This window comes from Myotis daubentonii, chromosome 3, assembly GCF_963259705.1.
Source record: "Myotis daubentonii chromosome 3, mMyoDau2.1, whole genome shotgun sequence".
NCBI classification, from domain to species: Eukaryota; Metazoa; Chordata; class Mammalia; order Chiroptera; family Vespertilionidae; genus Myotis; species Myotis daubentonii.
The window spans coordinates 149023883-149046272 of NC_081842.1; the positions used below are offsets into that span (position 1 = coordinate 149023883).

The 22390-nt window shown below is 39.7% G+C and overlaps 2 protein-coding genes across 15 annotated transcripts in view; one reads left to right on the forward strand and one right to left on the reverse strand.

Annotated features, from left to right (window-relative positions):
• RPAP2 (RNA polymerase II associated protein 2) overlaps positions 1-9130 on the reverse strand; it is a 101712-nt gene extending 92582 nt beyond the window's left edge. For 8 of the 12 annotated variants that reach the window (XR_009451937.1, XR_009451936.1, XM_059688850.1 and 5 more), the window contains exons 1-5: positions 9001-9130; positions 8234-8279; positions 2864-2978; positions 1204-1302; positions 966-1031 (exon numbers count right to left, since the gene is read on the reverse strand). Coding sequence is in view for 10 of the 12 variants with exons in the window: in XM_059688850.1 (XP_059544833.1) it covers positions 966-1031; positions 1204-1302; positions 2864-2978; positions 8234-8279; positions 9001-9073 (399 nt within the window). In the remaining 2 variants the exon portion in view is untranslated. The remainder of the gene's footprint in view (positions 1-965; positions 1032-1203; positions 1303-2863; positions 2979-8233; positions 8280-9000) is intronic. The other 4 variants (XM_059688854.1, XM_059688851.1, XM_059688852.1 and 1 more) reach the window with 3 other exon arrangements.
• A 47-nt stretch (positions 9131-9177) lies between these two features.
• GLMN (glomulin, FKBP associated protein) overlaps positions 9178-22390 on the forward strand; it is a 44788-nt gene continuing 31575 nt past the window's right edge. For 2 of the 3 annotated variants that reach the window (XM_059688858.1, XM_059688860.1), the window contains exons 1-7: positions 9178-9266; positions 10045-10121; positions 10544-10669; positions 15658-15774; positions 16878-16986; positions 18053-18293; positions 20191-20293. In XM_059688858.1, the coding sequence (XP_059544841.1) occupies positions 10083-10121; positions 10544-10669; positions 15658-15774; positions 16878-16986; positions 18053-18293; positions 20191-20293 (735 nt within the window). In that variant the 5' untranslated portion in view covers positions 9178-9266; positions 10045-10082. Of the gene's footprint in view, positions 9271-10044; positions 10122-10543; positions 10670-15657; positions 15775-16877; positions 16987-18052; positions 18294-20190; positions 20294-22390 lie in introns of all 3 variants that reach the window. The other variant, XM_059688859.1, reaches the window with a different exon arrangement.

A 22390-nucleotide genomic window follows, 5' to 3' on the forward strand; every position in this document is an offset into this window, starting at 1 on the left:
GGGGGGGGGGTCCCTCAGCCTGGCCTGCGCCCTCTTGTGGTCTGGGAGCCCTCAGGGGATGTCCGACTGCCAGCTTAGGCCAGCCATGAGCCCAGCTTCTGTCTGAGCAGTGCTCCCCCTGTGGGAGCGCACTGACCACTAGGGGACAGCTCATAGTGACCGGTCGTTTGGCCATTCGGTTGATTTGCATATTAGCCTTTTATTATATAGGATTTTCCCACATGTCTTTCCAAAGGTTTGTCTTTTACACTTAGGTCCTTAATTAACCTAACATTGATCTTTGTATGTACATTGAGATAAAGGTCAATTTTTATTTCTTACATATGGGTAACTAATTGTACCAGTGCTATTTATAGAGTAATCCATCCTTTCTTCACCAATCTTTAATATTGCCGTAGTCATATATCACGTGTCCACATATGTGGTGAGTCTGTTTCTTCTTCTCTATTCTGTTCCATGTTTACTTGCCTGAATTTATTCCACTTTTAACTTTTAAATGTTAAAAGATTAAAGAATAAACAAAGAGTTTTTTATAACACCTTAAATGAAATATCTATAAATGAAAAACTTTTAATGTGACTATTTTCTAAAAGGCAAAATTTTTAAACAGTTGTGTGTGTGTGTGTGTGTGTGTGTGTGTGTGTGTGTGTGTTTTGTTGTTGTTTTGCTTTTTTTGTTAATCCTCATCTGAGGATATTTTTCCATTGATATTTTTAGAGAGAGCGGAAGTGGGGGGAGACAGAGAGAAACATGGATATGAAAAAGACATATCGATTGGCTGATTGAGCTTGCCACCAAGGTATATGCCCTTGACCAGAATTAAACCCGGGACCCTTCAGTCAGTCAGCAGGCTGACACACTATCCACTGAGCCAAATTAGCTAGGGCTAAACAGTTGTTTTTAGAATTTCATTTAGTATAAGATTAAAAGTTAAGTGCTAAATTGAAAATAAACTTTAAACTTACCTTTCTCTCAGTAATATCATAGACTTTATTGGTTTTGGTAGAAATTTTATATTTCTGTTTTGGTACCTAAAGAAAAAAATGTATGGCTTACAAAAGAATTCAAGTAATAAACTTGAACTTATGTTACAAATTATCTATATATCATGTCATTAGTTTATAAGCTCAGTTTCTTGTTCTTTCTACAAAGGACTTTATTAAATATAAAAATTAAAAGTATATATGTTTTAAAATTACTTACTATTCCTAGCTTCTTGTGACATAAGGGATAACCACAGAGCTTGATAATAGAACGTTCATCCACGACATCGCTGTAGTGAGCAGGTGTGATACACTTCCCCTGTAATGAAATAAAAGGGGCATCCCCCAATCCCAGATTATTGGAAAAAGTTCCTATCAGCTCTCTAAGCCCCATAAATGTCATCTGAAAATACTAAGACAATAACACTACCTATCTCATAGGTTTGATGTTAGAATCAGAGGAAAAAAATACAGAAAAAGAACTCAGAAGAATGCTCAACATGTAGTAAGTACTCAAAAAATAAAAAAAGTTCTGCCACAGTAGACTATGCATCTTTGTAGATTATATAGTTCATGAAAAAATTCTGAGGCAGGAGGAAGAGATGGTGTTATAGTCAGTGTTATACCAAAGCAAAATACTGATAGTACATTTTGTTTTAAAAAATTATTATTATTAAAAAAATAAAGCACATAAAATAACAATATATAATTTTACCTATTTTTAAAGCACAATCTAAAAAAATAAAGTATAACAAAGGTCAAAGTGACTCCTAACCAAATTTTTGTGCAAAATCTTCCAGCTTCTGAAAAACTATACAAGAGAATGCTGAAGTGATAGTTATAAGCTAACACCAAATTTTTTTCCATTGGTATCTTCCTCTTCAAATAATCTCACTTCTTGAGATTATTTTTGAAGAAGTTTTTCTGTATTAGCAGGGACTTAACAGTTTTTTATTGAGAGTACTATAAGGTACTTATTTCAAATGAAGCATTTCTGGTTTAGAGTCATCATGGTACACAGATTTTTATGCAGTTACTTATATCAGTTTAAATTTATCCTCTTTTTTTATATTCCTCTTTAGAAAAATCTAAAAATTACTTCTGCAATAGAAGCTCTGAGTTTTAATTTTCCATTTCTTTTTTCTCTTAAGGATTATGAGGACATAATATAAATTTCCATTCAAAAATTTCATATAATAGAGCCATTAAAGAAAACAAGCAAAGCCGAAACCGGTTTGGCTCAGTGGATAGAGCGTCGGCCTGCGGACTGAAGGGTCCCAGGTTCGATTCCGGTCAAGGGCATGTACCTGGGTTGCGGGCACATCCCCAGGGGGTGTGCAGGAGGCAGCTGGTCGATGTTTCTCTCTCATCGATGTTTCTAACTCTCTGTCTCTCTCCCTTCCTCTCTGTAATAAATCAATAAAATATATTAAAAAAGAAAACAAGCAAAGCAAAAATGCAGATTATAATATTCTTGTTAAGTGTTAAATCATAAAGGATCTATATTTGAGGTTTTAAAATATCCAAATTAATGGAATTACATGAACAAATATGATCTTCTGTTACTAAAATAGGACAACATACAGAACATGGAAAATGACATTGGAATCATTAGTGCAAATGATGAAAATAAAATGAGAATAGCCGAGTGGTTAAAACAATTACTACTAAGGGGTGAAATATTTATGTTATTTTTCATTAGTGCATTTAAAATCATTACAAAAGAAATACATGTGATTATTTTTTAATGCACAAATTATATAGCATGTTACCTGCATGTGGTGACTAAGAACAGATTCAAAGATTTCAATAATGCAAGTTTCATGTTGCACATATTTAAAGATTTTCTACTACAAAAATAATAATTTGTGAATACATACACACTCCATTAAGAATTCTTCTGTAATATTCTCTTCTAAAAGTTGTTCAACAATATGTAGAGCTTTTCTCTCAAACTCAATCTTCTTTCTCATAGTCTCTTCTAGTTCTGCTTTCCTAAAATTAAAAAAGAATTATTTAAAATGTAACTTATTGTACTTGTAAGTTTTATATAGCCAATTTTCTGTTTTAAAATACACTAACAACTTACTATTTGCTACCTAAATTTATGTTTTTAATGCTGTTACTTTTGACTCAATACTTTTCAAAAAGGAAACAAGCTACTTGTTGTACTGGACACATAAAAGGTCAGTCACAAAACTAGATTTCCAGAACCCAGAGTACAAGGAAGAATTTCAGAGATTCCTACAGAAAAGAAAATGAGGTGAAATCTTTTTGCCAATTATGAGTTTATACTCGATTACTTCTGTGGATAACTAAAAAGGGAGGCTTATCCCCTGAAATATTTATAAATAAGAAGAGATCAGAGAGGAAAAAATATAATTTTGGCTCTTTTTACAAGTAAAAATTTGTGTCAAGTCTCAAGGTCAACAGATGGCACAGTTTGACAAGAGAGAGTCATATTTGCAAAGAAGTGTTTACTTACTTTTGTTGTAAGTTTCATTAAATAACTATATTGATATGACTATGGTTTAGGAAAATAGCAATCTTCCTAGGAAGACTGGTCCTTGTCCTGGCACCAATGGGGCTCTGTCAGCTTTTGTGTGCCCCACACATTATGAACATAAAGCACGGGTTATCAGATCAAACAACGGCCCCAGGACAGTGGTTCTCAATCATAGCTCCACCTGATGAGATTTTTCAAAAAGATACTATGCCCAGGTCCCACTGCAGGCTCATTAAATCATAATCTCTGAGGATGGGGTCTGGTTATTGGTGTTTTCTTAAAAGTGATCCAAACAATCTTTGTGTGCGACTGGATTGAGAATCATTGTCACAAGACCAAAGATACCAACTCTCTTGGTGATGCATTTGCTCCTACCTAGCATTGGTGTCTACTTGCCTCCTAAACCAACCTTTGCTGACCTCCTGGACCTTGACTTGGCTCTTATATCTGGACCTAGAATGTACTCACCTTTTCTCTCTACCTTCAAAATGTTAGATTCTAATTCCTTCCCTGGAACAATATGTCTTACAAAACAATTTGGAGGACTGGCACAGGATTGCTAACTAGGAACACATAAGGACATTAAAACAAGAATAAATTTACAACTAACACCTGTTCTCCCATCATTTCATAAAGGCCATGCTTACATCAAAGAAGTATTAAAGACACGGACACAATTAAAAAAGCAGTTCTTCATACTGACTATATTTATATCTAGCTGTATGAAAAACATTTTATTTTTCTCATTTTGCTGCCTACCAATAAAAGCTATGTATGTCAGGTACTAAGATCACTACATAACTGGCATTAGGAATTGCTGACTTAGCATTAACTATCTCAACCCACAATAACTTCTCTTAACTGATAGATACCTACAGCTGCTTCCCATGGATAGCCAAGTCTCACAGCTGCCCTCTGTCAGAAATAATGACAGGTAGTGTGGTATACAGCAGTGGATTTTAGTCTCACCATTCCTTTACACTCTTAAAATTAGAGCTTTTGCCTATGTAAATTATATCTGCTGACACCATATTAACACATTGTATGAGGGAAATGTATTTATACATTTTACTTATACGTTTTACGTTGACTGGTAGTAGAGCGCGGGACACGTATTAATACGTTTTTTATAGACTAGCGGTAGAATGCGGGTAACGTATAAATACGTAAACTGAAGTTATCGTAATTTTACTGAATGTTACCATTTGCGCAAAAAATTAGCAAAAATGGCCCACGCCACCTGTTAGCGTGCGATAAAAACTACCCGCAAACAATGTGTTAAAAGTGAGAAAAATTTAAACCATTTATTTAATATCTAGAGGCCTGGTGCACAAAAATTTGTGCACTCGGGGGGAGGGGGGAGTCCCTCAACCCAGCCTGTGCCCTCTCGCAGTCTGGGACCCCTTGGGGGATGTCCACCTGCTGGCCGGGGAGCGGTCCTAAGCTGGCAGTCAGACATCCCTCTGGCAGCCCAGGAGCCCTCGGGGGATGTCCACTTGCCAGCGGGGAGCAGGCCTAAGCTGTAGTCGGACATCCTTAGTGCTGCTGAGGAGGCAGGAGAGGCTCCCACCACCACCGCTGTACTGGCAGCCGTCAGCCTGGCTTATGGCTGAGCAGAGCTCCTCCTGTGGGAGTGCCCTGACCACCAGGGGGTATCTCCTGCATTGAGCGTCTAACCCAGGGGTGGGCAAACTTTTTGACTCGAGGGCCACAATGGGTTCTTAAACTGGACTGGAGGGCCGGAACAAAAGCATGGATGGAGTGTTTGTGTGAACTAATATAAATTCAAAGTAAACATCATTACATAAAAGGGTACGGTCTTTTTTTTTAATAGTTTTATTCATTTCAAACGGGCCGGATCCAGCCCGCGGGCCGTAGTTTGCCCATGGCTGGTCTAACCCCTCGTGGTCAGTGTGTGTCATAGTGACCAGTCATTCCCAGTCATTCTGCTGTTAGGGTCAATTTGCATATTACCCTTTTATTATATAGGACAGAGGCCTGGTGCACAGGTGGGGTCCAGTTGGTTTGCCCTGAAGGGTGTCCCAGATGAGGATGGGGGTCCCGCTGGGGTGCCTGGCCACCCTGGGTGAGGGGCTGATGGCTGTTTTCAGGCTGGTCAAGCCCCCCAGTGGGGATCCCAGTAGGGACCCTGACCCCATGGGAGTGTGGCCAGCCTGGGTGAGGGGCTGATGGCCGTTTTCAGGCTGGCCATGCCAGCGGGCTAGAAGCAGGTATCTGGGATTTATTCAACTTCTAAAATTGAAACTTTGTAGCCTTGGTCCAGTTCGAAGCCTGGGTTGCCCAACCCAGGTTCCCAGCCCCTCCTTGAGCGGAGGCCACGCCAGGTATCTGGGATTTATTTATCTTCTATAATTGAAACTCTGTAGCCTTGAGTGGAGCCCAGTGCCGGCCAGGGCAGGCGGGAAGCTTGGCTTCCTCCATCTCCGGGGGCAACCCAAGCCTCCTGCTCGCTCCAGCTCTGTGGCCACCACCATCTTTATGAGGGAGTGATGGTTAATTTGCATACTACTCTTTTATTATTTAATAATATACCTGTTACATGTTAATATATATATATTTAAATATTTTTATTTATTTCAGAGAGGAAGGGAGAGGGAGAGAGAGATAGAAACATCAATCATGAGAGAGAATCATTGATTGGCTGCCTCCTGCATGCCCCACACTGGGGATGGAGCCTGCAACCAGGCATGTGCCTCGACCAGGAATTGAACCGTGACCTCCCAGTTCAAAAGTTGACACTCAACCACTGTGCCACGCTGGCCAGCCCATGTTAATATATCCTATATAATAAAACCCTAATACGCAAATCAACCAAATGGTGGAACTGGTCGCTATGATGTGCACTGACCAACAGGAAGCAGATGCTCAATGCTGGAGCTGCCCCCTGGTGGTTAGTGCGCTCCCGCAGGGGGAGCACTGCTCAGCCAGAAGCTGGATGCATGGCTGGTGAGCACAGCGGTGGCGGCAGCCTCTCCTGCCTCCACTGCAGGTGAGCGGTAAGGAGAGAGGGGTCCTGGACTGCGAGAGCCCCAGACTGCGAGAGGGATGTCTGACTGCCGGCTTAGTCCTGATGGGGACTGGGCATAAGCTAGCAGTCAGACATCCCCCAAGGCGTCCTGGGTGTCAAGAGGGCACAGGCTGGGCTAAAGGGGACCCCACCCCACCCCCAGGGCATGAATTTTGTGCATCAGGTCTCTAGTTTTTAAATAAAAAATGTAGTGTGAATAGTGGAATTGTTTTATATTTTTGAAAACTTTACTTTCTGGCTTAAAAGTATTCACCTGGATCGAATGTGGAAGTATTTTGTAGTTGGAATAAATTTATGAAAGATCACTCCCCTCAACAACTATTTGGTTATCCCCATAGCTTTTTAATTGTTTCATCATCTTGAATGGTCTGCTCAAAATACATTTCAGCTTGTCTATATTCTGCAATTTATAGTGCTCAAAATAAGACAATCTCCTTAGGTTTGTGGTCAGATCAGTGTTGAAGACAGTTGCAATATTTCTTAAAACGAAGACAGTATAATCATGCTACCCTACGGGGAAATGCAGGGATCCCTCGTTTTATGGCACTTCACTTTATTGCACTTGACAGATGTTGCATTTTCTACAAATTGAAGGCAAGATCTCCACTAGCAAAAAGGATTATGACTTGCTTTATTGTGGTGGTCTGGAACTGAACCTGCATTATCTCTGAGATATGCCTGTACTCACCAAAGCAGATCTCAAATCCATCCAATTTCTCCATTCCAGATGATTATCATCCCTAACATATTAAAACTTAAATTTCATCACTTTATTCAAGTTTTCCCATTTGCACGTAGAAAATCTAAATTGCTCTCACAGCCTACCAGGTACTGTATGAATGGAATCCTGCCTTTCTAACCTTTTCCTGTGCTCTGTTCTTGCCTTGCTCAGAATGCTGCACACCACCCTGGATATCTCTCCTTCCATTAGCCAACCAAACCTTTTCCTGTCACACACACTGCATCTCTGGCTGGCGGTCTCTCCCCTCACTACTCTGTCTGGTGAATGCCTACTTAGCCTTCAGGACTCAGGTTAATTATTACTTTCTGAGAAACCCTCCCCTGAAAACCCGCCACCTTCCTAGCCAACCTACAGCTAAATTAGGTTCTGGTTATGAGTTCTGACTCCTTTATAGCGCTTATCACAATTTGTAATTATGTATTTATTTGTGATAATTTAATGGGTATGTCTCTGTTCCACTAGATAGGAACTGTGTCTATTCTATTCAAAATTATATCCCCAGGTCCTAACAGGTCTGGCATATCTTACACTAAGTAAATAACTTGAAAAAAAAAATTAGTAAATTAAGGCCAAAGCCAACACTTCATAAAATACCACAGAAACGTATTTTTAAGTTCATCCTCACAGACTATTCCTATTCTAGAAAACTTTTGTGACAAAGAGATGAATCCAAGAGACAGCACAGGACAACATTTTGCTGAAAATATGCACTTTTCTACAGACGCTCATACCTTCATTAGAAATCTAAAAAGTGTCTGATGCTGGTTTTCTGAAAGCGTGGAGCAGGGGGCTGTAACAGTCGAAGTGAGAATTTATAATGCTTCCCAGGTCTCCCCTTCTCATAATAATTTTCTTTTAAGGTAGCACCCATTACTGTTTTTAAAAGTGGTTCAATTAATAGGAGGTAAACAGTCAAATGAATACAGCTGTCCAAATACTAGTAGTTCTCATACCTTTTAGAAGCATCTTCCTGTTTCAAGGTACTTTTCTGTTTACTACCTAAAATAAAAACAAACAAAAAACAGTAGGTCAAGTTCTACCCGAATACATTAGGTTCCAGGGCAGATTCCTGCCCAAATAAAGTACCATCTTTTCCACATGTCCCATTTCCGATCCTGTGGAATGGGAATCCAATTTGTATCTGTAAGTGAATGACTCCAGAACGTTCCCGGTTAACATGTCTCTCTTTCGGGGTTGAATTTTCTCCTGTAACACAGTTGCAGTGATGCACTCCTGAAAATCTGAGATGTGGGTACTTTTAGGGGTAACCTCTTTCCGACCCCCAAGTAATTCACTCCCGGGGTCAGGAAGCGGGGCCCCAAAGCAGCAGAGCGACTGGAAGGAGGACCAGTGCCAGGTTCCAGGGCAGCTGCCCACGTCTGCCTACGGGGCCCTGGTCACCTGCCCAGCCTGGCGGCCCCAGCCCTGGGCCCCCGGGGCCTCCACTGCCCTCTCCCTCAGAGCCGGGGCACAGCCCCTTCTGGGACACCCTAGATTCTAGGGGGCCTGGAACGCCAGGGGAGGGAGCTGGGGGTCCGGCCGCAGGGGAAGGAGCCGGGGTCCGGCCGCAGGTCTTCCCCGGGAGGCGCGAGGCGGCGGTGGGCGCGCTCGGCCTTCTCCTGCCCTGCGGAGCCTCTCGGGGCGCCCCGCGCGCCTCAGCCCGGCACTCAGGAGGGGCCGGCTCTCGGGGTGCAACGTGGGCAGAGGCCCTGGAGCCTACCTGAGGCCTTTCGAGAGGCGCGGTGGGCCCGGGCCTTGCGGCCGGCCGGTAACAGCCCGGCAGATTCGGCCATAGGGCGCGGCGTCTAGCGCTCCGGTCCGCCCCGGCGTCTCCCTCCGAGGCCCCGCCTCCCTACGCAGCGCGGGGCGGGGCTGGGGCGGACCAGTGGGCGGGCCCGGTTCGTGGGCGGGGCCTGGGGCGGGGCCCAGAGCGGCTGCGCGGCCGGAGGAGGTGAGGGAGACGTAGGAGCGAGAGAGGCCCGGCCGGTAAGTGGGCGCAGGCAGAGGTCCTCGGCGGCCGGGGCCTGCGGCAGACCTTGGGGCGCGGGGATGCGGCGCGACGGGCGGATGAGGCCCGGCGAACTGGTGGGGCCCGAACGCCGGGGCGATTGACAATCGGGAGAAATGGCTTCCCTTGGATGCCGCCCGCACGCGCATTGGGGTTTAGCCGCCCCGCTGCGGGGCTGGGGCCGGGCTTCCACGCCGGGAGGAAGGATGGGCTGCGGGAACGGGGCGGGGTCCCCCGAGTCCACGGGCTGGATTCGTTGTTTGGGGGGCTGCACCTCGTAAGGAAAGTGCCCGATCACTTGGCGTGGAGGGCATCCGAACTTTCCCCGCCGCCGCGTGAGTGGTATTGACTTCAATTTTTGTCAAGTGGGGACATTAAAATATTAAAAACTCCCTATTGATTAGAAGTGATTTCAAGCCCAACTTTTGGAAATAGTTTCAGAAATGAAATACTTTGCATTTTTAATGCACTTTGTATAATCCATACTTGCGATCCTTTTGGGAGTACTCCAGATGATTTTTTCCCCCCAGTTGTATCTTTTAGAACTATTCTAAGCAAAACCATGCTTTTAAGAAAACCTGAAAGATGCAACAGGAGGTTTTTTTAAAAAAAAAAAAAGATTTTTATTTTCTTAGGCTAACATACAACTAGCTTTCAATAAAAGAATTTCAGCTTTAAAACTTTTTTCTTTATTGTACTTACTAATTCATCAGAATGAAATATAACATTAATAGTTCAATGTACTATCTCTGGTAGTTAACAGTGTGCTTCAGAACTAGGAAAAACAGCGAGGAATGGCTGTGGAAGAACTTCAATCCATAATAGAGAGATGTGTAAGTAATTTCTTCTTTTTTTTCTTTTTGCAAAGTTAAATACCTGCCAAAATACTATGGGAAGGGCACAGATTATTTTTAATTACACTTTCTGTCACTCAAATTGTTTATCTTCTTTAATCCTTGCTTTTTTTGACCTATGAAAAAGCATGAGGGCAGAAAGGCAGATTGTATTATTTGTCCATGTGACATACTCCTCTAAATAACCTTTAAAATATTTAATACTGGTCCTTATAGATTTTTTGACACAGGATTTCAAGATCATTCATTAGAGTATTTATTAGGTTAATCATAATTTTCATATATATGCGTATGAAACTTAGGCAACTTACCTAGAATTTTCAGAGATAAAATAAATCAAGTAGTTATTGCATTTTTATTTGCCTAAACATGTTTTGTTTTGTTTATTTTGTTTTTGCCAGCAAATCCTAGAAGAGCAAGACTTCAAAGAAGAAGATTTTGGCCTATTTCAGTTAGCAGGCCAAAGATGCATAGATGAAGGGCACATAGACCAGCTATTAGAAGTTATTCAAAATGAAAAGAATAAGGTAAGTATAATCTTTGTGTGTACTTTTCAGTCTTTTACTAGGAAGGGAATAGTCATATGATGCTATTATTATTGATCCATTCATTTATTCATCATACATTTAAAAATCAACTTAAGCCCAGCTGGCGTGGTTCACTGTTTGAGCATCAACCTATAAACCAGGAGGTCAAGGCTTGATTCTGGTCAGGGCACATGCCCGGGTCAAGGTACATGCTCGGGTTTCGGGCTCCATCCCCAGTGAGGGGCGTGCAGGAGGCAGCTGATCAATGATTCTCTCTTATCACTGATGTTTCTATCTCTCTCTCCCTCTCCATTTCCCTCTGAAATAAAAAAAAAAAAAATACTAAAAAATAAAAATCAACTTAAATTTCCATAGTAGGAAACTGGAAGAAAAAAAAAAGAATTAGGACTATTAGTATATTTTAAGATACAGTCTGGTGGAAGAGATAAACATGTAAACAACTGGAGAATAACTGAAATAAGTGCTACAGTTAAAGTATAATTAAAGTACTTTAGGAGAGCAGGGATTAATCCTGGTTAAGCACCAAAAGTGGCATTTGGATCATTAATTTACTTTGAGAAATATAAATATCAGGAAGGCTAGAAATTCATTTTTGGTAATTAGCACATTCTTTTCCTCCAGCCAGTTATATATAGAAAACCAAATATCAAGTAAGTTAGTATTTTGACATAAGGAGAGTTGGATAATCGTACTGACCAATATCATCCAGCTACAGTTATCTGAGAAGTCCATTCCCCACAATGGAAAAGTATGTTTTTTAGATCAGAAACAACTTTTTTTCAGACACAGTTTTGGCAACATTGGTGAATTTTGTGTCTTTGGACTTCTCTTACACAAGGGAAGACTATCTTCTTTCCAGGAACACACTTTGTTTTTCATTTATAGCCTGTTTGTTTATACAGAAGTTTTCTTTGTTGCCATTGCAATCTAGTCATGCTGACCTGTGATTATATCCAGGGCACCTTGATTGTGTTTAGGAGAAAAAAATTAGGACATTTTATTTAAAGCATTTATTTGTTTGTTTTTTAAATATATTTTTATTGATTTCAGAGAGGAAGGGAGAGAGAGATAGAAACATCAATAATGAGAATCACTGATTGGCTGCCTCCTGCACGCCCCCCATTGGGGATCCAATCCAGGACCCTTAAGTCCACAGGCTGAGGCTCTATCCACTGAGCCAAACCAGTTAGGGCTAAAACATTTGTTTTTGATGTGTTTACAGTTCCTTTGTAGCCCAAAATAAAGTAAATGTAATGTTTTCTTTAACTCCTTAAGGATAATCTTTGAAAGTACCTTACTGTTAGCTAATAATAATAAAATTAATAATAGCTAATATTTATTGAGTATTTACTATGTGCCAGATAAAGAAACAGTTGCTGAAGGGTAAGTGACTTGCCCCCAAATCTAGGATTTATACCTATGCAGCCTGGTTTCAGAACTCCTCACCAGTCTGCTCTGCCTCCAGTTATCACCATATCGCACTTGCAAGGAAGTTTTAGAGTACACCAGAGGGAAGTCATTGATTGTGGGGGTGAGAGAGAGTGAGGCATCAAAGATGACTGGGTTTCTTGCCAGGTGACAGAGTTAAGATTGATTAAAATTTACTATTAATCTGCTTTATGTGAAATGTTTTTCTGAGAAAGCCATATAGTTTGTCCTAGGACACTGTAGTGCCAGGGTTTTTCAATATTGGCACTATTGATGTTTTATAGCAATCCTTACCCCCATTACATGACAATAAAAAATGTCTCCAAACTGCCACATATTCACTGGTAGGTAGGGAACAAAATTGCCGTCATTGAAAACCACGAGTATAGTGGGAAAAACATGGGGTTTGCAGCTGGCCAGACTTGTATGTAAATCCTGGGTCTACCACGTTCGTTGTTGGACATGGGCATGTCAGTAATCTCTAAACTTGAGCATTCTCTTTTGTCAATTAGGGATAATAATCTTACCCTATAAGTTTATTAGTATTAAACTAAACAAGTTTTAGCTCATGGATTGTCATTATTTTCCCTTCCTCTTAACAATTCACTATTTACATAATGACTGGATACCTTGCAGCTAATATTTTTTTGTAAAATATTTTATCAAAATTCTTTTTTTTTTTTAGCTCAGTTACACAAATCTTATTCAAATCTGAAATTTATCTTACAGTTAATTATGCTCAGAGACTCACTTATAGGGAAGAAAGGGAAAGAAGTACTTAGTTGGCAAAGTAGTCTCATAACAACTAGTTAAGTTTTAAAAAGTGAGATAGGCACTCATTTGTGGAATATAATGAACGTTATAAACTGATGAACAAAAATAGATACAGAGACAAAAAAGCATTGAACAGACTGTCAAACTTCAGTGGGAAGGCAGGGGAGGGGTGGAGGATGGGGGTAAGAGATCAACCAAAGAACTTGTATGCATGCATATAAGCATAACCAATGGACACACACTAGGGTGGTGAGGACCTGTGCCAGGGGGTGGCGTTGGCCCCAGGGGGAGGTTAATGGGGAAAAGGAGACATTTGTAATACTATATGTAATATTTTAAACAATAAAATGAAACTTTTTTTAAAAAGTGAGAGAGGCTTATTTAATAAGTAATGGTGGAGTATTTAGTAATTTTGAAAAAATTAACTGCATAACAAATGCCTGGTTAGTAAGGACCTAAATATTAAAATCCAAGCTATACACACAAAAAACGCCAGAATAAAACAACAGAATATGAAATCTTTGATGGGTGGATACTTTGTTACACTTAAAAAGTAGCAGACATCTTTCAACCTGTATTTATGGAATACCTATTTTGTAATAGGCCCTACTCTAGATGCTGGGAATAGAAATAGCAGAACAAAAATCAGTGCCCCGGTGGATTTATGCTAAGGAAGATAAGATATGTACATGATAAATAAATTATGTAGTATGTTAGAAAGTGATAAACACCATAGAGAAAAAATAAAGCATGCTTAGGGCTTGGACTGTTGCATAGAGATTTAAAGGAAGCAGGGGTATAAGCTATGGGTCTATCTAGGAGAAGAGTGTGCCAGGTAGAAGAACTAACTAGTAAGAAAAGAATATTCAGAGAGATCAACTGAGCTGTTTTTCCCTTTAGGTAAGAAGCATGATTACTTTACTATTAGTTTTTAAAATATTTAAGTCTTCATTTTATACCATAGTTCCAACATAATTCTCATTGAATAAAAAGAAAGATGAAATAATTTGTTTTTTAAAAACCTAAATGAATGTTTATAGATCTAAAGAGGGAATTTCATTCTAGAACTAAAAGAAGAAAAGGGACCAACAACAACAAAAATCAATATATTTTGCTATTTAAAAATAAGGACCAAAACACCAAATGATTATTTGTCATAAATACATCAAAATGAATGTTAACATCTAGGAAAAGCATGCAGATTGATAAAAGTTTTTTTTTTTTAATTGATTTTAGAGAGGGAGGAAAGGAGAGAGAGAGAAAAAACATTGATGTGAGAGAGATACATTGATTGGCTGCCTCCTGTGCCCCGAGCGAGGATTGAACATGCCACCAAGGTATGCAGCCAGACTGGGAACTGAACCCATGAGCTTCCCGTGCACTGTATGATGCTCCCACCAACCGAGCCACACTGGCCATGGTGACAAGTTTTTTTTTTTAACTAAAATGTCCATTTAATAAATGAGTGAAGATGGAAACATAATATTTCCTCTCAAGAACTGTGTGTCCATGTACACTAACATCTTCTGTAGCTTGTTCTCTAGGACATGTCAGATCTTATACATTTACACATTGACTTTGCAGAGCCTTTAATGTATTTCCCACCTATTTAGGCCTGACAGACTTCTCTGTTTCTCTAACAAGTCTTACCTTAGCCATTGCCTCTTCTGGGAAACCTCTCTTGCCTTCCCCAGATGGAAGTGACTATTCTCCTGCTATACCTTGTACGCTACTGATATTACCTTACAAGGTTGGGGTGACAGAGGGGGTATTGTACCTATTTGTCCTCTTTTTAGATATTTCTTTTTTATTACAAATGAACTAGAATGTGAACTCTGAGGAGAGATCTTAACTGATGTGTTCCTTGCTTTATTGCTAGCACGTAGAATATTCTAGGGACATGACATAGTACATGCTTGATAAATATTAATGAGTTGAAGTAGAATGCCGGCCAGAGAAGTGGAATATATTGTTGATAGTTTTGGAACTCAGTGATTTTGATAATGAATGTGAACCACTAATTATAAAGATAAACTTTTACTTGTGTGGTAAGCATTCTGAAATATTTTTAAAAATAGAAGCACTATGTATGTAGGAGAGAAAATTAATGAAATGGCACCCTCTCCTTTTACATAAGTTACATGATTATAATATATTTAGAGATTGTCCAAGGAACTTTAAAAGGTTTGTGATCGTTGGCTAGATTTCTTTGTGGTAAGGGAGTAAAATTCTCCATGAAAATTAAGTACTTGCTCATATTAAGCTAATGAATTCAATTGTTGGAAATAGAGGACTTATTTAAATCTTGGGAAAAACCAACTTACCTGATTAAAAGTTAGTCTGCCTTTTCTCAGTGGAAGTTTTAAAATATTGATTATCTGTTAGTAGCCAACCATAGGAATTCAGTGGTGAAATGTAGATCTGCTTGCTTCATCTTTTCTACTTAGAGGAAATTCTAAACTCCAAGTTATGAAAGCTTTTTTTTTTTAAAAAAAAAATACATTTTTATTGATTTCAGAGAGGAAGGGAGGGGGAGGGAGAGAGACAGAAACATCAATATGAGAGAGAGAGAATCATCAATCAGGTGCCTCCTGCATGTCCCCCACTGAGGATTGAGCCTGCAACCTAGGCATGAGCCCTTGACTGGAATCGAACCTGGGACCTTCAATCTGCAGGCTAACACTTTATTCACTGAGCCAAAGAAAGTTCACTCTGAGCATCCTGTAGATGGCAGTATTTGTTTTACTTTGAAAATGTTATTACAGGTCATCATCAAGAACATGGGCTGGAATCTTATTGGTCCTGTTGTTCGATGCCTTTTGTGGAATAATAAGGAAGATGATAAGAGAAAATATTTTTTGATGCTTGATTTATTGGTAAAGGTAAGTTAACAAAACTAGATTTTCTGTCACAATATGCATCAGTATTTTATAATTTTATTTACTGTTTAATACCTGTTTTGTTTTTGGTGAGAAAGCTTTTAGTTGATGAAAATGCAGGAGGGAACTCTGAAGAAAGGTGCAACCTTATTGATTGGATGGACAGGTCCATTTCAGTTCCCCAAATTTTCTGGATATAAGAATTGTCTAACCTCATCTCAGACCCACTAATGTAGAAACTCCAAGAAGAGACCTAAGGAGCTCTATTTTTAATAAGTAATTTATTGTATAGAAGTGGAACTCAAAGGTACTTCACGGCCACACTGATCTTTTGGCAACATTGGAACTAGATTCACATTTCAGTGCTCTCTGCTCTGTGATATGTTCCCTAAAAGTACATGAAAAACCCAATCACAGTGAAAATAATAGGAATAGGGAGGAGATTAGTTGTGACTGACAACTTTAGAAAGCAGCTCTTGACAAAAGGTTTAGAATTATAAGTAAAAACTGATGATCAAGAAAGATAAATTCTGAGAAAAATGACGTTATAAGAATCTACTTAGAGATCAGTGCAAATAAATAAAAATATATACCTGGAAAGAGGGAACTCCATCTACATATTAAGTTATTAACTAAAAAGGCTCTTTAAAACACAAAGCAAGTGAGGTCATAAGACACAGCCATGCTCAGAAAGGACAAAAGAGACTGCGTTTATTTAAATAACATTACAATGTGAGATAAAAAAGATCCACCCCCTGGGAGCTCTGGAGGCACCTTCAGAGTAGACAGGCAAAGCTCAAAGGAAACAGCTCTGGTGATCAGACTCCCATCACATTCCTTTACCTTTTCCTTTGGCCAGGAATTTAAGTCTCCAAAATGTAGTTGTCTATTATAGACCCTTTAACTTTTGACTTCTTGTTTTACATTGATTTGACAATCACAGATTCGGTTTTCTGTTAAATTTTTTTAACAAATGTATGAGGTGTTTTACTATTAAGCAAAAAATAATTATATTTTCTCAGTATATGCCTTCTTTTAAAAATAGTAATCATGTGGCTTTAAATACAACTTGTATTAAACAGGTTCAATTGTGAATATTTTTGTAGTTATGTAATCCAAAGGAATTATTGTTGGGTTTGCTTGAACTGATTGAAGAGCCCTCTGGAAAACAGATATCCCAAATTATTCTTCTTTTACTTCAGCCATTACAAACAGGTAATGAGTATTTTGATATCTAAGTGCTTTTTATTTTCTGTGTAAGCACCTTGATGTTACTCCAAATGTTAACAGTATACCAAAGTAAAGTTTATGGCTAATTATTGAATACTCTGCTTAAACTAGTCATAACAATGCCAAGTGGAATCCAACTGCTCATAGAAAGATAACAATACCTGACTCAGAATGGGTACCCAGTAAATATTTTGTTGACAGGCATGCTGGTTTTCATGTACTATGTTGTAACTTAAAGCTTTTTGTCTAACCTTCCTATCTGCAAATTACATTCTACAATTTTTTCTGTAAACACATTTAGAAGATTGCCTCTGTGGCGTCTGCAGTGCTCAGCCTAACAGTGTTGTGATAGTATGTTGGTTAAGAACAATATCAGGCAGGGCATTGCTCACTCTCGGCATTGGGAGGTTAGGGTTGAGAACAGCAAGAGTACTACTATGAAGAATGAAACAACAGGTGTGGAAAGAAAAGGCTTCATGGCTAAGTTCCATAACAATATTGGTAAGTAAGGGGTCTTGGCAAAGGCAGGCAGAATTTATCCCTGGAAACAGACTGCTTTTTAATTTTATGACCTGCATGTAATTTCAGAGTCTGATAGAGGGGCCCAGAATTAGAAATCAGAGTAAATTTGTTTTAAATGTGAATGCCTAGCAGCTTTATACCATTTGAAATATTCAGTATTCTAGAAATATTCAATTTCCTATTTTTACAGTGTCTTATAGTTTACAAGACACTTTCACTTATTTTATACTTACAATGCCAAAATATATGGGAAAAAGTGTTTCCATCTTAAGTATGTAACCTGTTGTAAACATACCTAAATAAAATTTCATGGCATCTATTGTAAAGTGCCATAATTGTAAAATGCTCCATTATTTTATGCACCACTAAGAAAGGGAATAAAAACACTGCCAATTAAGCTATCATGTCATCCTGATTCCAGATTTGTAAAATATGAAAAAAAGTTTTATAATTCTACATTAACTGTATTTGTCCCATGTTCAGTGTGCTTGATGAGCTACCTCAAGTAACAACTTGGTCTCTGTTTTAGTGATACAGAAACTTCACAGCAACAAGTCATATTCAGTTGGATTAGCATTGTCTACCATTTGGAGTCAGCTATCTCTTCTTCCTGTTCCGTACTCAAAAGAACAAATACAAACAGATGACTATGGCCTTTGTCGGTGTTGCAAGGCCTTAATAGAGTTCACAAAGCCTTTTGTGAAAGAAGCCACTGATGACAAAGAAAACTCACTAGAAAATCAAAGGTTAAAGGATGAATTACTGAAATTGTAAGTATATTTCTAAGAACATTTCACAATGGACTTTAGTTCAGTTATCTTATGTTTCTTTGTTTTATTTGCAATGAAAATATAAATCTAGTTTCAAAATTTGAATTTTCAAAGAATATAGGGTTCAGTTGATATAACATGGGCATTTAATGAGGCATTGTTATTTTTTAAAATTAAAAACCAAAATCCATTTATTTTGTTTGTTTTATATTTTATAAACTGCTTTTACTCATCAGAGTAACGGGGGTGGCGGAGGGTCCCTCAGCCCGGCCTGCACCCTCTCCAATCTGGGACCTCTTGGAGGATGCCCGACTGCCTCTCACAATCTGGGACCACTGGCTCCTAACTGCTCGCCTGCCTGCCTGATCGCCTCTAACCCCTCTGCCTGCCTGCATGATTGCCCCTAACCACCTCTGTCTACCTGCCTGATCGCCCCTAACTGCTCCTCTGCTGGCCTGATTGCCCCTAACTGCCTCTGCCTCGCCCTGCACCTGGGACCCAGGATTCCCTCCTCCAGCCGGTTGTAGGCACCTGGGACCCGGGCTTCCCTCCCTCTGGCCAGCTGCAGGCACCCAGGACCCAAGCCGGCTTCACCCCGGCCACAGCCTCAGGGGACTGTGGGCGGGCGGCTTTGCCCAGGCCACAGACACTGGCACCTGGGGCCACGGGGCAGGTGGCTTGTCCCTCTCCCGGGCCACAGGTGCATGTGCTGGTGCCAGGGACTGCGGGGCAGGTGGCTTGTCCCTCTTCCAGGCCACAGGCACAGCTGCTGGCACCCGGGACCATGAGGCAGGCAGCTTGTACCTCTCCTGGGCTGCAGGTGCAGGTGCAGCCACTGGCACCCGTGACCATGGGGTGTGTGGCTTGTCCTTCTCCCGGGCTGCAGGTGCAGGTGCAGCCTCTGGCACCCGGGACCACAGGGTGGGCGGCTTGTCCCTCTCCTGGGCCGCAGCCTGGCTGGTCCCTATTCCTCTCTCCCCAGTGTTGAGTGTCTGAGCCATTATGGTGTGAGGGCGTGATGACCATTTGCATATTAGCTCTTTTTTTTTTTTTTTTAATATTAGCTCTTTATTATATAGGATGATGCACTGTTCAATATGGCTTTCAAGCACTTGACATATGGCTAGTCCAAATTATGATGTGCTGTAAGTGTAAAATACACTTGGATTTCAAATACATGTTATAAAAAAAATACTAAAATACCTCAATAATTTTTATACTGATAGCATGTTGAAATGATAATATTTCAGATATATTTGGTTAATGAGATAAATTATTAAAATTAATTTCTCTTGTTTCTACTGTGTTTTTAATTGACTGCTGAAATATTTTCAGTTATATATGAGGCTTGCATTCTATTTCTGTTGGACAGTGCTGAGCTAGATTATTGAATTACATGGACCAATAATTTTATTTTTAAAATTTAAGAGACTAAAACTACTGTTAGCTTTCTACTCTGTCAGGTTAGGACATTAAAATGTATTTACTATTTATGAAACCCATTATTTCATGAGAGAAAAGGTATCTAAACTAAAAAAATAGGAAAGGCTATACCACAGAATAGTTTGGTTTTTTAAATAAATACAGCTTTATGAAACATTCCTACATTGTCCTGATTTTCCCTTGAGCTAACAAAAACTACATCATGGACTAGCATTGGTCCTCAGACAAACATTCAGTATCCATTGGTATGGTCCAGACACAGAACTGAATCCTACCACATTGAGTCTGGTGTTCTCATGCTCATCCCATTACTAGAAAGAAGGATCTTTCATCACCAGTTTGACAAGTCATTGAGTTGTTGGTGCTTATGTTATTTTTTCATGATGTTAATCAAACTAGGTATTTTATACTTAGGAAGTGTTATATTCATAGTTACCCATTTCTTATACCTTAGTTGTTTCAAAAGCTTGAAATGCCCTTTGCTGACAGCACAATTCCTTGAGCAGTCTGAAGAAGCTGAAAATGATCCTTTAAGGTCTTTTGCATCTGAAATAATAGTAAGTACAGCTAAATTAATCTGTTATAAAATATTCTGTAATCTAGAATGTCATCCTGCTGTATACTCATGTACCTTACCTGAGCATGTAAGTTAATATATTTATTAGTAATATGTATTTTTTTGTGGAACACAGGTAAACAAAAAGAAAATAAATAACATTAATGTCATTACCCAAATATAAATAACTAGAGGCCCGGTGCATGAAATTCATGCGGGGGGCGGGGTGGGGGAGAGATGAGAGGTCCCTCAGCTCGGCCTGCACCCTCTCCAATCTGGGACTCCTCAGGGGATGTAAACCGTCAGTCAGACATCCCTCTCGCAATCCGGGACCGCTGCTCCTAACCGCTCAACTACAGGCCTGCCTGATTGCCCCTAACCCCTCTGCCTGCCTGCCTGATACCACTCACTGTTCCCCTGCCAGTCTGATTGCCCCTAGCTGCTCTCCCCTGCCGGCCTGATCATCCCTAACTGCTCTCCCCTGCTGGCCTGATTGCCCCTAACCACCTCTGCCTTAGCCCCTGCCACCATGGCTTTGTCTGGAAGGATTCTGGAAGACATTCGGTCTAATTAGCATATTACCCTTTTATTAATATAGATATAGATTAATACCTTCCAGACTTTTTTTGGTTTTTATAGTATAAACAAATGAGCACTTATATAATATATAATTTTTTCAAAAATTCTATCATATGTACTCTTTTGTAATTACTTTGTTTCTTTTAGCATATTATGATTATTTTCCCATTGGTTTAATAGTATTCCATGGTATGGATTTAGCATAACGTATTTAACCTGGGCCATGTAGTACAACACGTAGATTTTTGAAATTTTTTTTGTTATTATAAAATAATCCAGCCCAGCAGGCATGGCTGAGTGGTTGGGCGTCAACCTATGAACCCGGAGGTCACAGTTTGATTCCCAGTCAGGTCACATGCCCAGGTTATGGGCTCAATCCCCAATAGGGGGCATGCAGGAGGCAGCTGATCGATGATTCTCTCTCATCATTGATGTTTCTATCTCTCTCTCCCTTTCCTCTGTGAAATCAATAAAAATATATTGAAATAAAATAGTCCAACTTTCTTTTTGTAACTAAGTCTGTGATAAGAATCTTTGCATATTTTTGGGGTGTGTGGCTTTTTTACATATCTCTTTAATTATTAAAATGAATTCCTAGAAGTGGAACTTCTATGCCAAAGAATATCCTCACTTTTAAGGCTCACGATAAATATTTTCAAAATAACTAGAGAAATAAGTAAATTTTATTTTAATATATTTTTATTGATTTCAGCGAGGAAGGGAGGAGAGAGAGAGAGATAGAAACATCAGTGATGAGAGAGAATCATTGATTGGCTGCCTCCTGCACGCCCCATACTGGGGATTGAGCCCGCAACCCTGGTATATGCCCTGACCGGGAATCAAACTGGTGACCTCTTGGTTCCTGGGTCAGCAGTCAACCGCTGAGCCACAACCAGCTGGGCAGTAAATTTTATTTTAAAAGCAACTCGTCTTTATGCATAAACAGTATTTAAAAATGTTCTGGGATTCTGTATTAGGGAACTAATCTGAATTATAGAAAAATATGTACTTGAGATAGAGTCATGAATTTCAAGTTAGAGCTTTAATTGTGGCTGTTAATTTTCTTTACCATGTTCATCTGCACAAATACAGGTGCAGTGTAGGAGGAAAGTTGGATTTAATTAGTTCGGGGTATTGAGAACTATTGAGCTGTACAAATCAAGGAGAGGCAAGAACATTGAGCATGTGTGCAAAGGATTTAGCTAAGTAGGGAAGCTAGGACAAACTAAAAGTGAGAGACAGTGAAAAGATGATAGGATCACTAAATTGTAAGTTCACAAGATGTTGGACTTAGGTTACTAAAAGGACTGAGCTTGAAAATATCAGTGGTCAAACAACAGGATGCTTGAAATTAATATTTTGGAAAGGTTATTTACTAATAATAACGTCCAGATATGACCATGGGAGTGAGTATTGTAAGGATAGGATGGAAACCAAGATCACTGAACTAGAAAAAGTGAAGTACCTGAGGTTCAGGGTGTTAGAAGCTCTTTGGTTGTACACGTAAGCCATGTCAGAA